General features: G+C 42.2%; 1 protein-coding gene across 4 annotated transcripts in view; it reads left to right on the top strand.

Moving 5' to 3' along the window:
• The window catches only part of SLC1A3 (solute carrier family 1 member 3), an 85,114-nt gene extending 64,390 nt beyond the window's left edge, over positions 1–20,724 (top strand). For 2 of the 4 annotated variants that reach the window (XM_023216503.2, XM_023216501.3), the window contains 7 exons: positions 3,059–3,263; positions 6,151–6,193; positions 9,003–9,295; positions 11,718–11,951; positions 12,485–12,679; positions 16,292–16,426; positions 18,491–20,724. In XM_023216503.2, the coding sequence (XP_023072271.1) occupies positions 3,059–3,263; positions 6,151–6,193; positions 9,003–9,295; positions 11,718–11,951; positions 12,485–12,679; positions 16,292–16,426; positions 18,491–18,695 (1,310 nt within the window). In that variant the 3' untranslated portion in view covers positions 18,696–20,724. The remainder of the gene's footprint in view (positions 1–3,058; positions 3,264–6,150; positions 6,194–9,002; positions 9,296–11,717; positions 11,952–12,484; positions 12,680–16,291; positions 16,427–18,490) is intronic. The other 2 variants (XM_023216502.3, XM_023216504.2) reach the window with 2 other exon arrangements.
• The last annotated feature ends 2,822 nt before the right edge of the window (positions 20,725–23,546 follow it).

Consider the following 23,546-nt stretch of genomic DNA (forward strand, 5'->3'; position numbering starts at 1 on the left):
TGTCGTAACAGACTTCCACAATTACCTACATACCAAAGTGACTTTCTGTCTCCCCATCACCCCAGTGCTCTTTTTCCCCATATATTTTAAAGTGATAAGGCTCAGTGTAAACTTCCTCCTTCCCAAACATTTAGGGCAGTTCCTGCCAAGCACCCCGTTCTACAAAGTGATTTAGTACTTTAACCTCGCTCCAGACACTCTGACATCTCTGGTTAGTCTCTGGTGTAAAGGTTAGTCTCTCATATTTCTTGAGGTTGGGGAAAGGAAATGGTCACAGAGTTTAGGTGAGGGTGGGGAAAGTGATGCCCTGCTCATTTGGGGTTTTATCTTCGAGAGTTCTTCCTCCATTTTCCTGATGCCACCAGTATTAAGGCCATTGTGTGTGAACAGATTGTACACATCAGTCCTGCTGTTCCTTGATGACAGTGTACCACCTTGTTCCTGGTGGTCTCATTCGTTTTACAAGCCACGGTACCTGGAACAGAGGTGGTAGAGGTGGTCAAGTAACTCTGTGTGGGACTTCGATCCTCCTTTAAGGGAAGGACCTACATGGAGATGTGATTAATGAATATACTTCCTTACCTTTCTTGGCTAAAACAATAGCAGCTGTTGTTTTATTATCTTTCAAAGGATAAGGGCCTATACGCAGAGGTGAGGGAGGCCTCTCATTTGATGATTGATTCTCCTTCTGTGCCTTTTGGGAAAAAATGCTTTGATGGTTGTCTTCAGCTATTTAGAATTAGAAAGTATGAAGAAAATGCTTTCATATTGGTTTTTACTTTAAACGTGTTTTAAAAACCTATAAACTTTATTTTCTAGAGTCAACAGCCCTGTAGCTGTGGGTACTGGGATAACTTTGCCTATCCCTCTCCCCATGGTGTGAGAAAGGACATATAAGCCTCATCCTTTGTTTGCCACTTTGGTTTCCAGTGCTCTGCCTTGACCACTTAGCACTCTCTCCAAATAGCTGTAGGTCGAGAATAGTGGGCAGGAGCGTCAGAGAAGAGTTGGCGTGAGAACGGAACAGCACCACAAAATAGAACACGAGAGGGAAAAAAGCATCTCGGAGGAAGAAAATACTGCCGCCTGGTACTCCCTGGTACCCAGAGATATCCGGCGTATTGTGCTTACACCACTCGCCGGTTCCACAGGGAGAGAGCCGGAAGAATTGCAGGCTTTGGTGGTGACAAGTTCAGGCACTCATGGGAAAGAGAGTGGGCCCCTTCTGAGAGAAATCATTTTGAGCACAGCCAAGCCAAGATATTTTCAGATGTGATTCAGACCTGAGAATGAAACTGCAGGGGGATGGGATACTTCGGTTGGGAACAGATTAGCCCATTTTTAACATAGTTGAAGTGTTGAAGTGGTGCCATCCTAACAAATGAATACTTAGCCCCTGGTTTCGAGAATGTGGCCCAGGATAAAAGAGGCTAAGTGCATGGCATCAAAGCCAAAGCTGGCCTCCTTATCTGTGGGAGCTACAGTTGGTTTTCTCAGAGGCAGAAAGTGCACTGAACCTAGTTACATAAGACCCGAGTTCAAGTTCCCACTCCATTCCACTTGGTGTTAAATCCTTTAGACTGTTACTTAATTGCTTTTTAATCTGTATTTTAGGTTGTTCAAAATAAGAACATATGAAATACTAAGGGCTTATGATGAAAATTATAAGTGATATGTTTCAAGTACAAATGAAATTATAAAAGGAAAGTCATGGCTTCAATTTCCACTTAAGATAATTACCTTTATATTAAGATTTTTGAGCAAACCCAGCCAGTTATCTGGCAATCGTAGACACCATTTTTTATCAGTACTTTACCTTCTAAATATGCAAATATTTAGAGTTCGCACAACCTGTACATACGTTTGTGTGAACAGGGCCACTAACTAAATATTAAACCACCATTAGAATCTGATACTCATTATTGTGTATACTGTATAAATACAGTATAATGTTTTAATACATTTGTGGAAACATCATTTTAAATTGTTTAAAAAAACTCAATTAACTGTAATTGGATTACACTATAATTGGATTTCAGTGGGATTGGGGAGGATAAAGAATGAAGAAAAGTGAAGATACAGCTAATAAAACAGAAGAGCTCATATTAATATAGATAATTTAATCTTTTGAGAGTTTTGTGTCCTTTCCGATAGCTTTTCAGCCGAAAATGCATCAAACTGTGTTCCATTAGCTACAGCCATTAGGAAAACCTTAAAAGTCATGCCTCCTTTTTTCTCTAGGATGACACCTTGCCTCAGGCAGACTTTGAAGATGTCCTGAAAATGAGGGAAAGAGGGATGTTTAGCATGAGATGAGGCATCTCAGACCTGTGGGCAAAGGAGAGGAAGACAGGGTACAAGAATGAGAACTGTGCCATGATAATTTTTAAAAATTTTTTGATTGGATGAGATGAAATAGCAGAGAAACTATTTGAGAACCTTATAACCCAATGTCTACTTTAAATGCAAATTGAAGATAGATCAGCGGGTGATCAGAATAATAGCTTAAATTGTACATTAAAACATCAAAAAAAAAAAAAAAAGACTCCCAAATACATATATAAAATAATTCCTTTGAAAGAATTTAATGGCAGTTAATCTGTGTGTGAATCACCACAGTGCTTGAACTTGAAGTAAACTTAGATTATCCTGCCAGAAAAATGTTTTAAGTATTTCTTTATACACACATGCACACAGGCACACTCACACACACACTGCTCACACTCGTAGCTTCCCCAACTAGTAGTAACCTAGGAAAGAATCTGATGCGCTTTCGGACCATTAGAGAACAGTATTGATTTGGCCATGTGAAATCAACTCCTGGGGCAGAAAATGAGTGACTGCATGTTCACTGACACCGCTGATGCCTCACCATTCTAGCCTCGGCCTTTTCCCATCACCTTGTAAAATTTGGGGCCAGGTTCTCACAATATGTACGAAATCCCATTGCTGGGTGGGATGAGGGTAGGGGAGTATAAAGGAAATGCTGTTCCCGTTGTCTTCCACTGCAGAATTCCCTGGACTGACTTCCTGAAAATCTTCTGTTTGCCTCCACCAGGAATGGCGGCCCTAGATAGTAAGGCATCAGGGAAGATGGGAATGAGAGCTGTAGTCTATTATATGACTACTACCATCATTGCTGTGGTGATTGGCATAATCATTGTCATCATCATCCATCCTGGGAAGGGCACAAAGGAAAACATGCACAGAGAAGGCAAAATTGTACGAGTGACAGCTGCAGATGCCTTCCTGGACTTGATCAGGTATGTCCTTGCAAGCCCGTTCTTTGGGGTGTATTTTCACCATCCAGATCCTCTTACTGGGAAGCTAATCAAACCCTGGAAGGGGTGTCTGACTGAACCAGCCTTGCTAGGCTTGAAATGAAGGTCATATATCTTTACTTCTTTCTTATAGAAATTGAAGAAAGGATCCATTTTCTGATCTTGTATGAGAGAGGCGAAAAGAGCAAGGAGAGGATATGGATTTTGAGAACCTTGCTTTTAGGATTCGGAATCTGGTGACTGAGCTCTCTCAACTATGCAGCTCACCTTGGAATTTTAATAATTCTTAACCTATTTTTCTTAAGTGCTGTTCTTTAAGGCTAGTTTTTATTCAAGTATGCGCTATTCTTTGGACCCTTCTGATTTAGAACTTGTGATCAGTATCATTGCCCACCACGCACAACGCATTATACACAGTTTGGTTCCAGAGGGACTTTAGAGATCATCTTGCCAAACCTGTCCCAAGGTTTTCCTTTCATAATGTTTATGGAGAAAGAATTTGGCAGGCCTGTAATAAAAGAAAAAAGGATGGTTTCTTTAGCGTTGTTTTACGTACAAACCATACATTGATTACAAATGAGTCTTTTAGCGTTGTTTTACGTACAAACCATACATTGATTACAAATGAGTCTTATCTGCTACTTGAAGCAGACTTGGTAATAAAGTCGGCCTTATGTAGAACTGTGAAGTAAGTCAAAATTCAATCCTGGCATCTTCCTGCTTCCTCTCCCCTACACACCTGCCCTTGCTCAGTCAGGTCCTGGCAGGAAGCATACCACATGCTCAAAAGGAACCTTGAAGAAGGTTTGCCAAGGTGCGGGCAGCCTTAAAGGAACCTACCAAGGATGGTGAGGCCCCAAAACACTAACAGTAAGAAACTATTTTGTTACCACCCTTAGCTATGAAGGAGCAAAAGAAAGGAGGTGTTACAAAAGAAAGGAGGAACCCAGAAAGAGCTATAGCCTCGGGAGAGAAGGGCCTCAGGAACTCTAAATGGAGGAAGGGAGCTGCCACCAAATCTGTCAAAGAGAGCTCTAGGAGAATATAGACTCCCTCTGCCCTGTGATCTGTCAGTGCATGTCACTAGACAAACCCAATAGGAGTAGGAAGCCAGAGGGCGAGAGAACCCATGTGTTGTGGTCCATAGAGGCCAGGCTCCCAGGGCACAGACAGAATGGAGAGTGAATCTAGAAGGATAAAGGAAAGATATCTCAGCATAGGCTCTAGATCCCCCATCTGCTTAGCATTCCCCCACTGTTTAGTCCCTCCCAGCCTGTCTTCCCAAAGACTAGCTCTTTCCTCCCAGCTTTTCAGCTAACTTACCTGCAGAGTGACTGGGTTGCCAATTCTAGATACCTGTGTAAAGGGCCCATTCCCCATTGATCATCTGAAGGAAATTCCTCCATTGCATCTCAAGGAATGGGGCTGTGGCAGGTAAAGTCAAGAGAGATTTGGGGAGGAAAGGGTACCTTCAGCAGCACCTCTCAATTCCCACCATGGGTGACTTCACGCCATCTCTATGTATGTAAACACTGCCCAAGGGGCCTCTTCTTCAAAGTCTTTTTTCAGGGAGTTAATCACAATGATCTGCATGTATCAAGCCACCTGTAACATTACCCCATGCCAAGCTGACATTCAATAGCTATGTTTTTATTTAGTTCATACAATTAATTAAGGCTTTTCACCATTTCTTCATGAACTTTACCCTCAGATCGTTTAGATTAGAAGTATTTTATTATATTACATTTTCTTTCCCTATAATTTTTACTCCTTGTTTGAAGAATTGGAATCTCATCATCCCCAGTCTGGTTGATCCATCAGAAGACTGTGTTTCTGCCCTGCCTTGCTCCAGTGACAAATGTATCCTGCTCACAACCAATCACTTGGTTTGAGCATTTATCCTGGAATCTTCTGAATGCACATTTCTATCAAGGTTGATAACAACAACCCCATAGATAGATAGGAAGGAAAAGAAAACAGGATGGTCTAGTAGGAAGAAAGGGACAAGCGTTTATAATATTAAAATATAACTTTGGTAACATGCAACTGCTGGAATCTTGAGCTTGAGATAACTGCCGGGTCATGTCTCCTTCTCCCACAGTCTTTCATCTTGGAGTCCTAATGATAGTTTAATCCAATCTCCTCTTTAAGAGATAAGTCAACTGAGACATAAATGGGTGCCATGACTTGACCAGTGTCACACAGCTGATGACAGACTTCCCAGCCAGAGTGTTGTCCCTCACTCTACCCACTACAAACACAAACACTGCTTTGACACAGTCTCTAAAGAAGTAACAGATCCTGCCACATGGGCTTCAAGTTCAGATTTTGCAGGTCATCTCCCTATTGGCTACCAAAGAGCTGCAGAAGATTTAGCAATTCAGTGCCAAACCCCCATTCCCCAGAATGCCTTTGGGAGATTTTTCTGGAGAACAAAATTCCATAGGCTGACCGTGGCTTTTGATTCAAAACATTTGGTTCCTAGACACTTGGCACAATAACCAAAATGACCACTGCTGAACAATACCTTAGTTAGCCAGAAAGCTAACGATAAAAGTCATTTCCATTCTTACTTTGATTATTCCTAGCAGCAGAGTTTTTAATAAGATAATGGCTGAAGGAAGACCCCCATTGGCTGACAAGAGGATAAATGAGTCGAGTTTGGACTCCCCTGAAAATATAAACAACATGGGCCACACTTAGGGAGGACCATATATTCCTTTTCAAGTTGTAAAATCCACTAACATTTTTCTTTTTCCATTTGTTGCTTGGTTCAATGCAATCTTCACCCTACACGCAATGAAACAGAACTGAAGGAGCAAACTTATTACTTGGAAAATTTTGCAAGTGACTATTATTTTCTTTGCAGGAACATGTTCCCTCCAAATCTGGTAGAAGCCTGCTTTAAACAGGTAAACTCTACAGACATTAACTCACCTTTGAAATTCCTCTTTTTTTATACCAAACCAAATGGGACCCTCTTTTCCCCACTCATTTCTCTGCTATAAGAAACACTTCTCTTGTCAACCAGATTAAAAACACTAGTGATTTCTAGGAAGTTTTTGGGGAGGAGATGGTTCTTACCTTGTATTGAAGGCTTAGTAGTTGCCAGACACTGTGTGTCTTGCATACAAATAGCTCATCGAGTCTGCTGTTGTTAAGAAGGCTAATCACAAGACCCCCCCCTTCCTATCCCCCAACTCCCTGCTGGCAAAAGCCCATCAACCAAGCAAACACCAATATAAAATATATTTATAACTTGCCTTAAAGAAGATTAGAGAGATTATTCAGATTTCTGGGTTTGATTTAAATATCAATGGACTGTTTTTTTTTTTCAAGTCTACCAAGGACCTAATGGACTCTAAAGGAGAGCCAAAGCAGAAAGGAATGGCATCATCACTTATGGAAATCCTGCTATATGCCAAGCACTAACATTATTTTTAGTCCTCACATAAATACAATAAGTATCATTGTCTTAATTTCACTGATGGGGCAGTTCATCTATATGAACTCAAGACAATTATGTATCATGCACAAATTCTCACAAGTAGTAAGTGGCAGACTCCGAATTCAGATTCACTGTGTTGACTCCAAATTCTGTCTGCTTTCTGCTACTCCATTCTGCTTCCAAGAAAGGAATATTCAGGGTGATGAGACCCCAACCTGGAGGCTATAGTGAGGTCCAGCTCCTTTTAGCTCATATACAAGCAACTCTTGGCTCTGTGTTATAGATACAAATACCTTTTACTATTAGAAGATAAAATCAATAAAGTTCACTTTAACTTCACTTGAATATAAGAGCTTTGTTGCCTAAAATATTAAAAGGGAAACAGACACTCTGGGTTAAATAATACTTCCTAAACATTTCTCCATATGGTGTCAATTCACTCCTGTAATTCCCTAATGCTTCTGCTTAGGATCTGTAAAACAAACCAAACAAAACCCCAACCTAGTAGAAGACTGGGTTTTACACATATAAGTCTCCCTTTGTTTTTTTTTTTCCCTCGTAATAATTTTTAAGACTACTTTTAATATGTAATACATGCACACATTGAAACATTCAAACCAAATTCTTTCTTTTAAAATAAATAAGCCTGAGGCCAAAATCTAACTTTCTTTGTTCAAAAACAACTATAACTATAAATAATAAGCGCCTTTCAATCCAACCAGCCAACTCCAGCACCATGGGGCTGACATTCCAGTAAGTCAACTGGCCCTGGGTGATATCAAAAATGTTGATTTCCAGATCTTTCAGATAGAAAAAGTGCTGACTTGTGCAGATTGATTGTGTTTGATTTGGGTTTGCATTTACAGGATTTTGAAGGGAAAGAAAATGTTTCTCTCCAAGTCTAGTTGGCTTCGACCAGAATGCAAACAAAGTTGCAGTTTCTGTGCATGCTGCAAAGAGAGTCTAAGGGGAATGCGTTAGAGGCATAAGAAAGGCTGATCAGGATTGAAAATCTACCCTGGACAATCCACAAAATGCATAAGAATCCAATGGAATAAAGAAATTTGAGAGTTGATTGAAATAGATGAATGGGGCCAATTTTTTTGTTGCTTGAAATTACCAGTGCTACTAACTATTCAGGAATATGTCCATAGTATTGACAGCTGGCCGTGCCTTTGTTTGGGAACAGTTGTTTCCCAGTGGATACGAAAGTTTTCCATTAACCCTTAGTAAAGAAATGACCAAGCACTTCATATAGGGCAACACTTTCTTCCCCTGGATTCTAGATTCACTCACCATCCACATATTATTACTCTCACTGGTGCTTTCCCTACAATCGCTATCACAATCAGGAATTCTACTCTCATTAAAATCACAAAGGGATGAGCTTACTTGTTTCACGTGGCCAGCATCTCCTGACTGGGGCATCTATGCAGAAACTGAATAGATGGTGGGAAAAAAGACCATCTCTTTGAGTTAGAAGTGAAATCCCACCATAGACTTGGAGAAGGTGAGTTGTCCTCACCAACTATTAATCAGGCACCTATTCTTAAGAATTGATAACATCAAGAATGGCTTGGAGACTGGTTATTTAGAGATTTTTAATTTTTAATACCCACTGAAATCTCTAAACAGGTCTAATCCCTGAAGGGCTTTGTCATTGAGCACCGTTAGCAGAAATTAGTACAATACTTTAAAATTTGCAAGATATTCTCATACATTCTGTTGAATTTGATGATCACAACAACACTGTGAGGTAGAACCAGCACAGTTGTTCTTGTTTCACAGCTGTGGAATATGAGAGAAAGGATACCAGGTGATTTATCTATTATACCATAGCAAGATCCCCACAGAAAGGAAGAGGACTATTGTGAATATGTGGGTTTATGGTTTAAAACAAAAATCCCATTATAGTCATTTTGTTAGGGTTTCAGAAGAAAGCAAAAGCAGATGCATGTGTTCAGTCCAGCATCTTTAGCTGGATATCTCTTTTCTGTTATCATTTGTTATATATTTGAGTGAGTGTGTGCGTGTGCGTGTGTGTGTGTCATGATTTGTATGTATTTCAGTATGTGTTTCTGTCTATGTGGAGAACGTGGTAAGGGTTTGCCACAGATTAGAGAGAGAGAGAAAGAGAGAGAAAGAGACTTTCTATAACACTAGTCTCTGAATACAGAGTAATAAATATCATTTTAGAAAATTTGACAACAGGAAAATATAAAGAAAAAAATACAAAATCACCTTTAATCCTCATTGTGCTTTTTATTTTTAAGTTTAAAACCAACTATGAGAAGAGAAGCTTTAAAGTGCCCATCCAGGCCAACGAAACGCTTGTGGGTGCTGTGATAAACAACGTGTCTGAGGCCATGGAGACTCTTACCCGAATCACAGAGGAGCTGGTCCCAGTTCCAGGATCTGTGAATGGAGTCAATGCCCTGGGTCTAGTTGTCTTCTCCATGTGCTTCGGTTTTGTGATTGGAAACATGAAGGAACAGGGGCAGGCCCTGAGAGAGTTCTTTGATTCTCTCAACGAAGCCATCATGAGACTGGTAGCAGTAATAATGTGGTATGTATTTCCATTTTCTGTATATGCTACATACAAGATGGTTATTGCCATCAACATGTGTTCTGTACTGAGGAAGGTGCCACGAGTCAGGATGGCCAATTGCAGTGATCTCACTCTGGTAAGCACAGGAAAATCAATGAATCTCTGGGCCTCTAGGGGCCTTGAACCTATCTGCAAGCCTCTCTTAATAAGTTTGCTTCCTTGTTTTCAAAAGCTGTCACCTCCTTTTACCCCAGTGCTGATGGAATCTCATTCCTCATTTCTCCATTTTTTATCTAGTTTTTCATTCAAGACCTAATTATTGAGTGTCTACTATATGCTAAGCATATAGTGCCAGGCACTGTGGATATAGCAGTAAAGAAAACATACAAGGATATTCCAGATCTTACACTCTTTTAAGGGAGACAGACAATAGACAAATCAATCAACCATATGCTTTAGTCACAGGTGCTGTGGAAAAATAAAATAAAATAGCAGGTAACTAGGAGAAGGCACAAAATTTGCCTTGGATGGTACAGAAAGGCCTCTGAGGTGGTGACATACTTTGTTAAGACCTGAATGAACAGAGGAAGAAGACATACCAAAGTGCCAGAAGAAGGGTGTTTTCAGTAAAGGGAAAAGCAAACAGAGAGGCCCCTTAGGCCATCAGGAAAACTGAGGGCTCCTCATCTGTTTCAGCCCTAAGAAAGAATTGTAAATGGCAGTTCTGCTGCAATGTCTAAAGGACTCATAGGAAGTATTATAAAATGCCAAGCCACAATTTATGACAAAATTTGCTTTAATAAAGTTGACAGCAGGAGACAAAGGAAGAGACTATAAACCCAAGAGGAACATTGATCTTGGAAAGTAAACTTTACCCAACAGGGAGAAAACCCTTTGATTGACTTAGGCTTTGTGTGGAGGTTGCCTCTCTTTCATTCTTTATTTTTAATCCAGTCTCCTCTGTGGCACCTGAAGCAGGAAAGAATCCATTGCTAAGAAAAGCAGTCACTCACCAACATGATTAAAAATGCGCTTGTCTTTAATGCCACCAAAGCCCAGAGAAATCCATTTTTCAGGAATTTGTACAAGATGGATATGAACTTGGGCACAAAGACAGATCAGAATGTGGTCTCCACGGGAGCCCCCACTTGGAAGGCTCCTTTGAAGTCCTGGCAGGAACGAAAGTGGACATTTATCTTCATATTATTAAATGCCTCCACCTTTCACCTCTTTTATGAAAGAAGCCCATTCAAGGCCCCTGAATGAATCTCACATGCAGCTTGTCTAGCAGTACATTCGCCTGCACATTCAACACTCAGTTCCTATATTTCTGAAAACAGGTATTCCTATGATTTCCTGGCCTGGGTTCTCAAAGGACTTTTGAAAGAAGCATTGTATTTTTCGATTTGAAACAAATCCTCCACAGTTCCCAGGAGACCCTTCTCCTTAAGTGTGATTGGCTTCTCTGTGTTTGGTAATGTGAGTTTGGTTGTAGTTTGCTGCGCATATGAAACAAAGAGAAGGGAAATCCAGGCAGCGAGGTCTTTAAGCAACCTCTGGGTTATTTCAACTTGTAGAAGTCATTTTGAGTCTCAGTTGCTTTTTCTTGCGTTGTCTGCAGGAGGAAAGCTCACAAATGGCAGTAGCAGCCTGTGGGGAACAATGATTTCATTAGAACACCTATAACCTGATTGCGGTAGTACATATATGCACATTATTAAGTTTAATCATGAATTTACTTTATGGACATCTTCTATTTATCGCAAGCAGTACTAGATTTTCATTTGCACTATAACATAAAATTTTCTCTTAAAGTAAATTTACTTAAGTAAAAAAGGTGATTTGAAGAATAATACTAAGTAATCTTATAAGTGGTATATAGATATGGAAAGGCAATAATAAAAGTAGCCCTTGAAAAAGAGAACTGACTGCAAAGCTGAGACACTGGCATAGCATCGTGTGCCTCTTGCTTTAACTTGGGAATTAGGCTCTGATGTGGAAAATGCTTCCAAAAGTCTGGATGTTGGTGCAGTGGATTCCAGCAGTTCAGGACACTTAGCAGGGGAGCAGGAGGCAGAGGGAGTGAGTGGCATCTGAGGACCAGAAAAGCGACCCCCGTGTAGTGAAAGGAGGGCTGTCTAGGAAGACAGAGGTGGGTATCAAAAGCTCTGTATCTGCCTTTTTTCTCAGGTTTAAGAGAAAAACATTGTGTCCTAGAGCAATTCTGAGGGAGGGGAAAGCCCGATTCTGCAAGAATCAGGGGAAATTCATATTTACAAAAGAAAAAAAAAGTCCACAGTTTCTGTAAGTCCCAATGGTATCCTGGGCAGGAAAGTTTGGCATGTCAACTCTCTTTCACTTTTTCTTATCACTTGGAAATTTCTGTGGACCAGCTTGGTGGAAACCAGACTCCAACCGTGCTGGTGTTGCTTCTCCCCAGGTACGCCCCCGTGGGTATCCTCTTCCTGATTGCCGGGAAGATTGTGGAGATGGAAGACATGGGCGTGATTGGGGGGCAGCTTGCCATGTACACTGTGACTGTCATTGTTGGCTTATTCATTCATGCAGTCATCGTCCTGCCACTCCTCTACTTCTTGGTAACACGGAAAAACCCTTGGGTTTTTATTGGAGGGTTGTTGCAAGCACTCATCACCGCTCTGGGGACCTCTTCAAGGTATGTGTATATGTGTGGAAAATGAATCTGAAATGTTACCTTGAACCAGGGTCTCTCAAGTAGGGTGTAGGAGGAGCCATTTTATTCTGGGTTTTAAACTTCCAGGAATGATGAGTCAGCTTTCTCATTTCTCATGCCAATCACACCTATTTGGGATTGGGGAATGCCTGGCTACATATCTTTTGTGGGGATGAATTGGAAAACAACTATCCTTTCCCGCCCACTTCATCTCTCTTTAGTTGACATCTGCCTGAGGGAGAAGAGGCAGAGTGACTTGGCACAGGCTGTTGTGATGGGGGCATGATCACAAGTGATGCCTCACAGAGGAACCCAGAAGCAGGAGAGCTGCCAAATGACCCCGTGAGGGGACCACACTGTTCTTAACCCGCTCCCCTATTTATATAAGTGCTGACTCAGTTCCCATTAAGTTACAACATGGGAGAGGAAGGAACTGTCTGTCCCAAAGACCAAACACACAGACAGTCAGAACGACCAGGATGCTCAGCTGATGTGCCCTGTTTCACTGTTCTCAGTTCTGCCACCCTACCCATCACCTTCAAGTGCCTGGAAGAGAACAATGGCGTGGACAAGCGTGTCACCAGATTCGTGCTCCCCGTAGGAGCCACCATTAATATGGATGGGACTGCCCTCTATGAGGCTTTGGCTGCCATTTTCATTGCTCAAGTTAACAACTTTGAACTGAACTTCGGACAGATTATTACAATCAGGTACAAGGAAAGAGTTCTATACAACCCTTTCTTAAGAGTGCCTTTAAGGCTGGGAGCAGTGGCTCACACCCATAATCCCAACACTTTGGGAGGCCAGGGCGGGTGGATCACCTGAGGCCAGGAGTTCAAGACTAGCCTGGCAACATAGTGAAACCCTGTCTCCACTAAAAATACAAAAATTAGCCAGGTGTGGGTGGCACGAGCCTGTGGTCCCAGCTACTTGGCAGGCTGAAGCAGAAGAATTGCTTGAACCCAGAGGCAGAGATTGCAGGGAGCTTAGATTGTGCCACTGCATTCTAGCCGGGGGGACAGAGCAAGACTGCATCTCAAAAAAAAGCAAAACAAAAAGAATGCCTTTAAAAGACAAGAGGATAACCAAGGTTGGGAAGGGGATCCCACATAATCAAGAGGTGGGGATTTGGGGTAATCATTTTATATTTAGATATTTTAATTTTTTTTTTTTTAGAGTATAGATGTATACACTCATTAATAACAAGGTTAAAAAAATATAGATATGTATAAAGTAAAAAGGGAAACTTGCCTGCCATCATATCACCCCACATCTTTCTGTAAGTGACCATTGTTCATGTTTGGTTTGGAAAGACTCTTCCTATGCATAGACATGCACACACTTCTTTTTTGTAGTTAGTGAAATTATATTATACACACATGTTTGCCTTTGACTGGTTTGCTTGTCAATAGACCAATAAATATGTCTACCTCATCATTCTTTCTAATTTCTGTAAAATACATAGTATGGATATTTCTCCTTTTTAAAAGTGTTAGATTATACTTCAATATTTAAAAGCATTAAAATAGGTTAGGTTGTATATATACTGCCATAAAATAAAAAGTTAGATGAATTTTTTCTCCTGAGTGAGTTTTTTGTTTTTTTGAGATGGAGTCTCACTCTGTCTCCCAGGCTGGAGTACAGTGATGCAGTCTCGGCTCACTGCAACCTCCGCCTCCCGGGTTCATGCTATTCTCTTGCCTCAGCCTCCTGAGGCAGGAGACTACAAGGGCCCTGAGGCTGGACTACAAGGGCCTGCCACCACTCCCAGCTAATTTTTTTGTATTGTTAGCAGAGACGGGGTTTCGCCGTGTTAGCCAGGATGGTCTCGATCTCCTGACCTCATGATCCGCCGACCTCGGCCTCCCAAAGTGCTGGGATTATAGGCGTGAGCCAACGTGCCGGGCCTGGGTGAATTTTTAGCCAGTGTAAGATAGATGACAGACCACACTGACAAGTAGTTCAAGAATCTGACTTTTGTGGAGAATTTTTAAAACTATTATATTTGAGGTGTTCAGTGAAAAGTTATTTTCCTTTCCATACCTTCCCCCAGTCTCCTAGTTTCCTTCTGCAGAGGCAACCAGTGTTACCTGCAAGTTTCTTCTGTTGTCCTTCCAGAGATACACCAGCCATACCCTTGTGCATATGCAAATATAATTCCTCCTTTTTACTTATTAAAAGTTATTTTGCACAAGGTCCGCTTGAGTCAAATGGCAACAGGACGCTTTTAGACTCACAATCCAGATCAGCCTCTGCTCTTCACTGTTGTGGGGTTTTCAAAAAATTGTTATTAAAAGTACATTTTGGAGAGCAAAATAAGTCAGATTTGGGGGGATTTTTATCACTCAACATTTTGTTGTGAAATTTGCCCTACGTATAGGGAAGTTGAAACAATATTATAACAACCATTCTCTACCAGATGGACGTTTTGCCATTTTTGCTTCTTCTTTCTCTTTCTCTTTCTCCGCCATTATGACATTTCACCTGTACGTAATTCAACATGCACCTCCTAAGAGCAAGGATATTTTTCTACATAACCACAATAGTAACAATCTTAAAAATACTTCCAGAATATCCAATCTATATTCAAATTTCCCCAGTTGTCCCCCAAAATATGTCTTTTACAGCTTTTACTTCCAGAGCAAATTCAAATCCGCATTTATGGCCTACATTTGGTGTCTTAGTTTCTTTTCATCTAATCAGTCACCATACATTTGTTGTTATGTTTATTTAGAAATAAGTTGTTAGACTCTGTGTATGTTTTGTGTTAGTAGAAAATGATAATAGTTGTAGTAGGGTGCATTAGAGTAAAAAGGACAAGGCTGATCAGGGCCAGAGGTCACTGACTGACCCGGGGGTTCTGGGAACCTCAGGCCCAAAGTAGTTGCAATAGGACTTAGGAGATCATTATCTCAGCTCACCTGTAACCTATACTTTGGCATATTGATTGAAAGGCTCTGAGTTATAAAAAAGGTTCCGTTGCATGTGACAGAGTTAAAAATAACAGTAAGAGTGACAAACAAGATAGAAATATATTTCTCTTTCATGCAGCACAGCTCTGCTCCACAAAGCCTTCAAGGCTGATTGATAGGTGTTCTGTAGTATAAGGGACTGAGTCCCTTGAGTATTATCATTATCCAGGGAGTCCGGGATGACTCACCACTCCCAGATTTTAGCCAGTGGGAAGTGGGGAAATGGTATACCCTGCAAGTTGCTCAGTCACTTCCATGCATGTCTGACTGGCCAGAGCTTCATTTAAGCTTCAAGGGAGGTTGGGAAGTGTAGTCTTCATTCTGGGGAGCAATATACCAGCTAAAAGTTCCAGTACCTTAGAAGGGGACCAGTATGGGGACCATGAATACTTTCTGTGCCAGACTTAATACTTTATTAATACCACTTATAACTAGATAATACTTTACTATTTATAAAACATTTGCTTTGCAAGCCATGTCTACACTGCCTTAATAAAAGGTATTCCTAATACTATAAAACTCTGTGCATAAATCATTTTGCTTTTGAATTAACTAAGCAAACCAAACTAAGAAACCAAATTTGATTCTTTTGACAATATTAATCGTGAATGTTCAGTAACTTTACAACCCTCCACTTGGATAGGGGAATTATTAGAAACAAATTATTATTGTAACTCTACAGCATTTTAGACTTTGCCTTACAAAATACTTTCAGGGATGTTAAAAAGTGTATAGCTGCCAGTTTGTTTTAAAACAACTAGAATAATAGGTCCAACTTCACAAGGGTCATTGTATGAGGACCAAATGAGATAAGCCATGATTAGTATATCAGAAGACACATAGTAAGCACATGATAAATATTAGTTAGCATGATGATTAGTTCAATTTATTTTTTAATCTCGTTTACAGGCTGGGCATGACGGTTCATGCCTGTAATCCCAGTACTTTGGGAGGCCAAGGTGGGTGGATCACTTGAGGTCGGGAGTTTGAGACTAACCTGGCTAACATGATGAAATGCCGCTCTACTAAAAACAAGAAAATTAGTCAGGTGTGGGGGCATGCACCTATATTCCCAGCTACTCAGAGGCTAAGGCACAAGAATCGCTTGAATCCAGGAGGAAGAGGTTTCAGTGAGCCTAGTTTGCACCACTGCACTCCAGCCTGGGCAACAGAGTGAAACTCTGTTTCAAAAAAAAAAAAAAAAAAAATCTCATTTACTTTTTTCCTGAAGCGCATCCTCATGTGTTACATGGCAAGTCAGGCATTGGCACCATGCGTATTTTGCAGCGTATACGCTCTACGTGGGGAGCTTTGTAAAAGTGTTTTCTGTTCTGGTACTTCTGTTAACAGCATCACAGCCACGGCTGCCAGTATTGGGGCAGCTGGAATTCCTCAGGCAGGCCTGGTCACCATGGTCATTGTGCTGACATCTGTCGGCCTGCCCACTGACGACATCACGCTCATCATCGCAGTGGACTGGTTTCTGTGAGTATGCTTGGCCTGCATTCTGGCTCACTGTCACAGGGCCCACCTCTGTCACTCTAGGGCACCAGGCAGCCTGGCACAGCTACAGAAAGAACTCTGAGGAGAGGGACCACTCGGCCCATAGTTAAATTGTCCTCATTGTCTGGCCCCTGGTCCTTATCTGGAGACCGAACCCCAGCCGACATGTGTACTCACTCCCCTCTCAGCCTGAGGGGCACATCTGGCTGCCACAGATCTCACTCCATAAAGCCATTCAGGAATTGGGAAACCCGCTTTCTGCAAAGGCAACATAAATCAGCAAGGCTGTTTCTGAGTTGCACAACACAACGCCACAGCAGCTGGAACAAAGCTGCAGGCCCCACACGCCAGCTCAGGCCCTGCCTCTGTGTGCTTCCCATTCTGGTGAGAATGATTTTCCCATCCTAGCCCAACAGCGTGAGGCTGAGCCATGCCGACACTGGGAAGAGAGCTAGTGTCATTAAGTGGAATTGAGTTTTGGATCTAGGGAAAGTTCCAAGAAATGTACCCTCCACACTCTCAAACGCTAACCTCTACAGGCCTATCCCTGTGCCCCCTTTCCTTGCTCTTCCAGCTGGCATTCTCTGTGCCTTTTCTCTTGAAAGTTTACTTCCACTTTTGAAAATCTTTCCCCAGGATGCCCAAAGCAAATGCCTAGAACACAGTAGGTGCTGGAGTTAGCACAACGTGTGTTCACTGGAACTGAGACCATGAAGAGCTTGACAGTGTGTGTGAAGCCCCAGACCGGGCAGAGAGGATTCACTTACGGGGACCTGTGTTTGTGTCCTGACCTTGTGTGAGACCGGGCAGATTACCCAACCACCCTAGGTTCTACCTCTGTAAAATGAGGGTGCCCGTGTCCACTACCTCCAAGGGGTACTGTAGGCTTCAGTGCAATGATGCCTAGAAAGCATGCAGCCTACTGTCCGGCCCACAGTCAGCATCGGTTAACATGAGCACTGTCGTATAAAGCTACAGTTCTCCACAGTCTGTGATCTTTACACTTCAAAGTTATTGAGAACTGAAACAGCATTTCATCTATATGGGTTGTATCTATTCATATTTATCATATTAGACAAACATAAATTTCCATTTGTTAATTTAGAACATGTTTTATTTAAAGGTAACAATAATAAATTCATAAAATGAATAAATAAAATGAATTTATCATCCTTAAAAAGGTTACATATGCTAACATAAATAGCTTTTTTTAATAAAAAATAACCATTTTCGAGCCCAAAACTTATTTTATTTGTTTATTTACTTGTTTTGAGATGAAGTTCCATTCTTGTTGCCCAGGCTAGAGTGCAATGGCACAGTCTTGGCTCACTGCAACCTCCGCCTCCTGGGTTCAAGTGATTCTCCTGCCTCAGCCTCCTGAGTAGCTGGGATTACAGGAGCCCACCACCACACCTGGCTAATTTTTGTATTTTTAGTAGAGACGGGTTTCACCATGTTGGCCAGGCTGGTCTTGAACTCCTGACCTCAGGTGATCCACTTGCCTCCGCCTCCCAAAGTGCTGGGATTACCGGCTTGAGCCACCGCGCCCGGCCTCGACCCCAACATTTAGTGAAAAGAATGGTGTTATTTTATATTTTGCAAGTTTCCTTAATGTCTGGCTTAATACAAGACAGCTGGAGTTTCCTAACTGTTTCTGCAGTTTCACAACTGCTTCAGTGAGTTGTGACATCACACATCATGTAGTCTTTGCAAAACTCCACTATACATTCATGAGAAAATGAGACTGAGAGGGACAAATGATATCTTAGTATTATTTTGAGAATAGCTGAAATAGAAGGCTCATTCCCCACTGTTGGGACTCTCACTCCAGTCAGACTAATAACTGAATATTCATCATCTATATGGCCTTGTAACTTTTAATAGCTACTATTATGAACATTATGTGTCTATTATGTAATCTTGCAGTTGGTAGACACAGCAAACTGAATTTTAAGAGGTGCTTTGCTGGCCAGTTCCTAATGTAAGTTGAAATCTTGTGACGGTCACGGGAGCCTCATTTTTCCCTCCTCCCCACCCTGCCCGCAGGGATCGCCTCCGGACCACCACCAACGTACTGGGAGACTCCCTGGGAGCCGGGATCGTGGAGCATTTGTCTCGCCATGAACTGAAGAACAGAGATGTTGAAATGGGTAACTCAGTGATTGAAGAGAATGAAATGAAGAAACCATATCAATTGATTGCACAGGACAATGAAACTGAGAAACCCATTGACAGTGAAACCAAGATGTAGACTAACATAAAGAAACGCTTTCTTGAGCACCAGGTGTTAAAAACCATTATAAAATCTTTCCATCTCGTTACAGCTCATTCTCTCCAGCAAGTCCCTTAATCCCCTTTCCTCCCTTCTGATAAGATTGGAAAGTCGTCCTCCAAAAAACAAGGGAGGATTTTGGGTGGCCAAAGTGTATAATTTTCATCCCACAATTGAAAGCTTTACATCATTTCATGTTAGTCTTACCTAATAAGGTACCAAGATCAAAAATATTCTTGATCAGATCTTACAAGTTTATGTGGCACACAATCCTATAAATGTGATTTTTTTATATAAGTTAAACAAATAGTAGGCTAAAAACATTTTAAAATCAACTTTTGAAATTTAAAAATCTTTCAGAATACAATTGAGTTTTAGTTTCAAAATGTTAACAACTTGAATTACAACCGGTTATCAGTTGAACAGTAAGATTTTGTCCCTTTGTCTTCTGACTGGTATACTTATTTCATTAGTCGCTAGGTGCACATATACATCTAGCACAGCTGTGAGGAGAGACAGAGGCAGTTTCCACGTGGCCTTGAGTAAATCTCATCTCACCTCTAGGCCTCAGTGTCCTCATCTATAAAATGAGGGACTTCCCTAGATATCTTTGTGGTCTCTTCCAGCCCAGACATCCTGTCATGTCATGAAAGCACCTGCCCTCTATTTCCCCTCAGAACACCCTGTACCATCCATGGAGCACAAGGCTTTCAGAAACGACACTTTAATGGGAGTGAAAATTTCTAAGGACAGGATGGCTATGTGTGGTGGTCACCAGGTCCTGTGTGCAAAGTGCAGGTTATGCAAGTCGCCAGGCAGGAGGCCATTCCAGGACTGGGATTATTCATAAAACCCTTTGCCCAGTTCATCCCAATGGGGGAAGTATTCCCTTCTTTCTTACTCTGGGAAGAATGTCTCCCACCACTCCTCAAACAGAAGAGAAGGCTAGCAGCTAGCAAGGGTGCTTGTGGGCACACTATGGAACACTAAAGAGCTAGGAAAGAGTTGAGCACAGGCAACATTATAAACAAAGGATTTGAAAACACCAAGAGTACAGGTCTTCTTTAAGGAAGAATAAAAAAGAGGTTCATTTTTTTGACTTTTTTTTTTCACCTGAAACACTTTTTCTCTTGAGTCCAAAATCATTCCCCCATGAAATCTGCCTACCAAAACATAAAGACCACTTATATATTTGAAAGAAGTCAAATGAATGAGCTGTCTAATAGAAGTCCATGAGTTGAGTGGGTATTTTTTATTTGAAAGTGTTTTTCTTTAATCAAAAGTCCTTAGAATGAGAGAAACAAAATATTTCTGTTTTGGAATCCCACTTATCAAATCATTCAAAACTTTCAGCTGGAGTGGGGTTTGCTTTTGTTTTGTTTGTGTCCATAAGAAAAATGGTAGAAGATGAATCAGTATGAAGACACTGTCAATGAGGTTATGAGAAAAAACAGCAGGGGCATTAGTTTCAGGCAAGGCAGCTCCCAGGTTTAGAATTAATTTTTACCCCCTAAGGAATATCCAGTCAAAGACGCTGAGTGGGAGCTGTCAGGCAGTAGCAGCTGTGTTTGAGTTTCTGGCTGAAAAAGGTGAAGAATGGACTTAATTATGCTAACAGACTGAAAACCTAGACATACATCCTCTGATATACAATTAGAGATATTTTTATATAGACCCCAAGCATTCTGTGTATAAAAGTTAACATTAGGCTGTGATGGAGTAACCATTTAATGTCGAGGCTCTATTTGGGAAATACACTACAAATGTTAATGTATGTGGCTGTCATCTTAAGATACTAGTAGAGCAAAGACTTAATCATATCAACTTAATTCTGTTACACAACGTGTGTTTTTTTACATACTAACCATTTCTTATGGAAAGGTCCTGTAGGGAGCCCATCCTCTCACCAAGCCATCACAAGCTCTGCATACACATGCACTCAGTGTGGACTGGGAAGCATTACTTTGTAGATGTATTTTGAATAAAGAAAAAAATAGTTTTACATTAACATCTTTGCATGTTGTTGTTATTCTTCTCCTCAAAGGAAAATACATTTTCCATTCATGGAAATATTACAGTAAGCTCAGGGCAGTCTCTGGAAGGATCCCGTGCAGCAAAGTAAAATCTTGGCAGAGCCAGCTGGGGGAGCCAGCCACAAGAAAATAAGTAAGGACATGCTCTCCTGCTCAACTCCAAGAACTGGAGCTGGAAACAGGAGGAGGTGAGCGGAGCACTTTGCTGAAGCAGACCGTACTTCCTTGTCCATGTCAGATTCAGATTTCTCAGATGAATTGAATCATTTTTATGTTGGGATTAAAAAAGTGTGATGCCACCATGGGCCCTTCCAAAAAAGTAACTTTCTATCTGACGTTCAAATTAGGTAGATTTATCTCTGTGATTATTACCACCATTTGTGAAAAGAGCTAACTAAGATCTCAAGGGATTCCCAGAAACAGTCATTGTGCTAGTGAACTGCTCTATTCATTAAGAACAACTTACGGATGGCTACTTTTCATCATGGATTTTAGTAAAAAACTGGCAGGCAATATCATGAAATCCCCAGATTGAAGTAGTATCTGGAGACTATAATCTGAGCCTCTCTACCTGCAGGTGGCAGCCACCTAGAGGATAGGCTCTTAAATTGGATCCAGGGACCCCTAGGTCATCCACATGAAGAGTTCAATAGGTTCATGGCCCTTGAAGTTGTGGGGAAAGTTTTGTGGATTTGCCTTTTTCGGGGGGTAAAATTCTTTTTTTTTTTTCTTTTTTTTTTTGTTTGTTTTTTGAGACGGAGTCTCCCTCTGTCACCCAGGCTGGAGTGCAGTGGCCGGATCTCAGCTCACTGCAAGCTCCGCCTCCCGGGTTTACGCCATTCTCCTGCCTCAGCCTCCCGAGTAGCTGGGATTACAGGCGCCCGCCACCTCGCCTGGCTAGTTTTTTGTATTTTTAGTAGAGACAGGGTTTCACCATGTTTGCCAGGATGATCTCGATCTCCTGACCTCGTGATCCGCCCATCTCGGCCTCCCAAAATTCTTAATTTCCATCGGTTTCTGTAACAGATCTTATGACTAAAAAAAAAAATTACAAATTGCTATGTTTGAATCATACATCCTAACTTTTGTGAAGGCATATATGGTATTTACATGACCAGTTTGGGAAAAGAAAGGCTGCACAGACTGAGGGAAGCAAGCCTGGCCACCCTGAGCGGATCCATATTTTCCCCCTGCCAGATGTTCTGGGAAGTGCCACATAAAATCAATCCACTGCTAGGAAGTGCGCCCTTCTGCCGGGACCGTTTTCTTCCCTTCTGCAGCCCAGCTAGGTTTCGGCCACCTCCACAGTGCAGACCTGAGAAACAGGTCATCGGGCTGTGGGAGGTCTGTGGAGAGGCCCTTATGGTTAAGGGAAGTGCCCCTCATCCAGAGTATGACAAAGAGGGTGGAGAAGCGGGCCTTAGATCCCTACAAGTGGTAGTCACAGATGTGCTCACAAATGGAACTATGAAAAATATTCAGGTTCACTTTTTTTTTTTTTTTTTTACGATACAGGGTCTCACTCTGTGATTATGGCTCACAGCAGCCTCGAATTCCAGGGCTCAAGCCATTCTCAGCCTCCCAAGTATCTAGGACCATAGGCTCACACCACCACGCCCGGGCTAATTTTTAGTTTTGTTTTTTGTAGAGACAGGATCTCGCTATGTTGCTCAGGCTGGTCTCAAACTCCTGGCCTCAAGCAATCCTTCTGCCTCAGCCTCCCAAAGTGCAGGGATTACAGGAGTGAGCCACTGCACCCAGCCTCAGGCTGACATTTTTTTAATGTTTCTTTTGTGTGTGTGTGTGTGTGTGTGTGTGTGTGTGTGTGTGTGTGAGACGGAGTCTCGCTCTGTCGCCCGGGCTGGAGTGCAGTGGCCAGATCTCAGCTCACTGCAAGCTCCGCCTCTCGGGTTTACGCCATTCTCCTGGCTCAGCCTCCCGAGTAGCTGGGACTACAGGCGCCCGCCACCTCGCCCGGCTAGTTTTTTTTTTTTTTTTTTGTATTTTTTAGTAGAGACGGGGTTTCACCATGTTAGCCAGGATGGTCTCGATCTCCTGACCTCGTGATCCGCCCGTCTCGGCCTCCCAAAGTGCTGGGATTACAGGCTTGAGCAATGTTTCTTATAAGTAATAACATTTAACAAAACGTTTAAATCCTACCCTCAGAAGTTAGGGGTCTATGTCCTCCTGTATCCACGTTCATCCTGGCAGCACCACTGTCCCACCCAAGCAAGATTCTCCTTTTCAAGAGAAAAAAAAATCTCATTTTACCTCACTACACCTATAAATAAAGGCATAGAAAAAAAAAGTAAAATCCTTGACTCATCATCTACACCGTGTTGAAAACAGAAGTGTTAGTCCTGTTAGCTGAAGGGGCCTGGAGGAAGCGTGGCGGGAAGGCTGGATCCCCGCTGCAGGGGCTGCGGGGCTGCGGGGCTGCGGCTGCCTGCGGGCCGGGCAGGGCCGGGAGCACGCGCTCCTTCCGGGTGGCCGCGGGCCCGAAGGCGCGGAAGACACCAGGCTGCCATCAGTCAAGCGGCCTCCGCAGCAGCCGCGCTTCCCCTTCTCCCACCCGGGTGGTCCCAGAACTGGGGCAACAATGGCTAGCTCTGTGTGGCAGCGTCCTGGGGCCAGAGTAGTCTGGACGTGTCACGCCAAGGGCGGGCTCCGAATGAATAGGCTGACAAAGTAAGAAGGAAGAGAGAGCGAGGGAGGTGATGGGCAGCGTCTGAGAGGGAAAGCAGGAGATGAGAAATCTATGGGATCCGCGAGGCGGCGTCCGGGGAGCGAGCCTCAT

The sequence above is a fragment of the Piliocolobus tephrosceles genome, chromosome 4 (genome assembly GCF_002776525.5).
Source record: "Piliocolobus tephrosceles isolate RC106 chromosome 4, ASM277652v3, whole genome shotgun sequence".
Taxonomy (NCBI): domain Eukaryota; kingdom Metazoa; phylum Chordata; class Mammalia; order Primates; family Cercopithecidae; genus Piliocolobus; species Piliocolobus tephrosceles.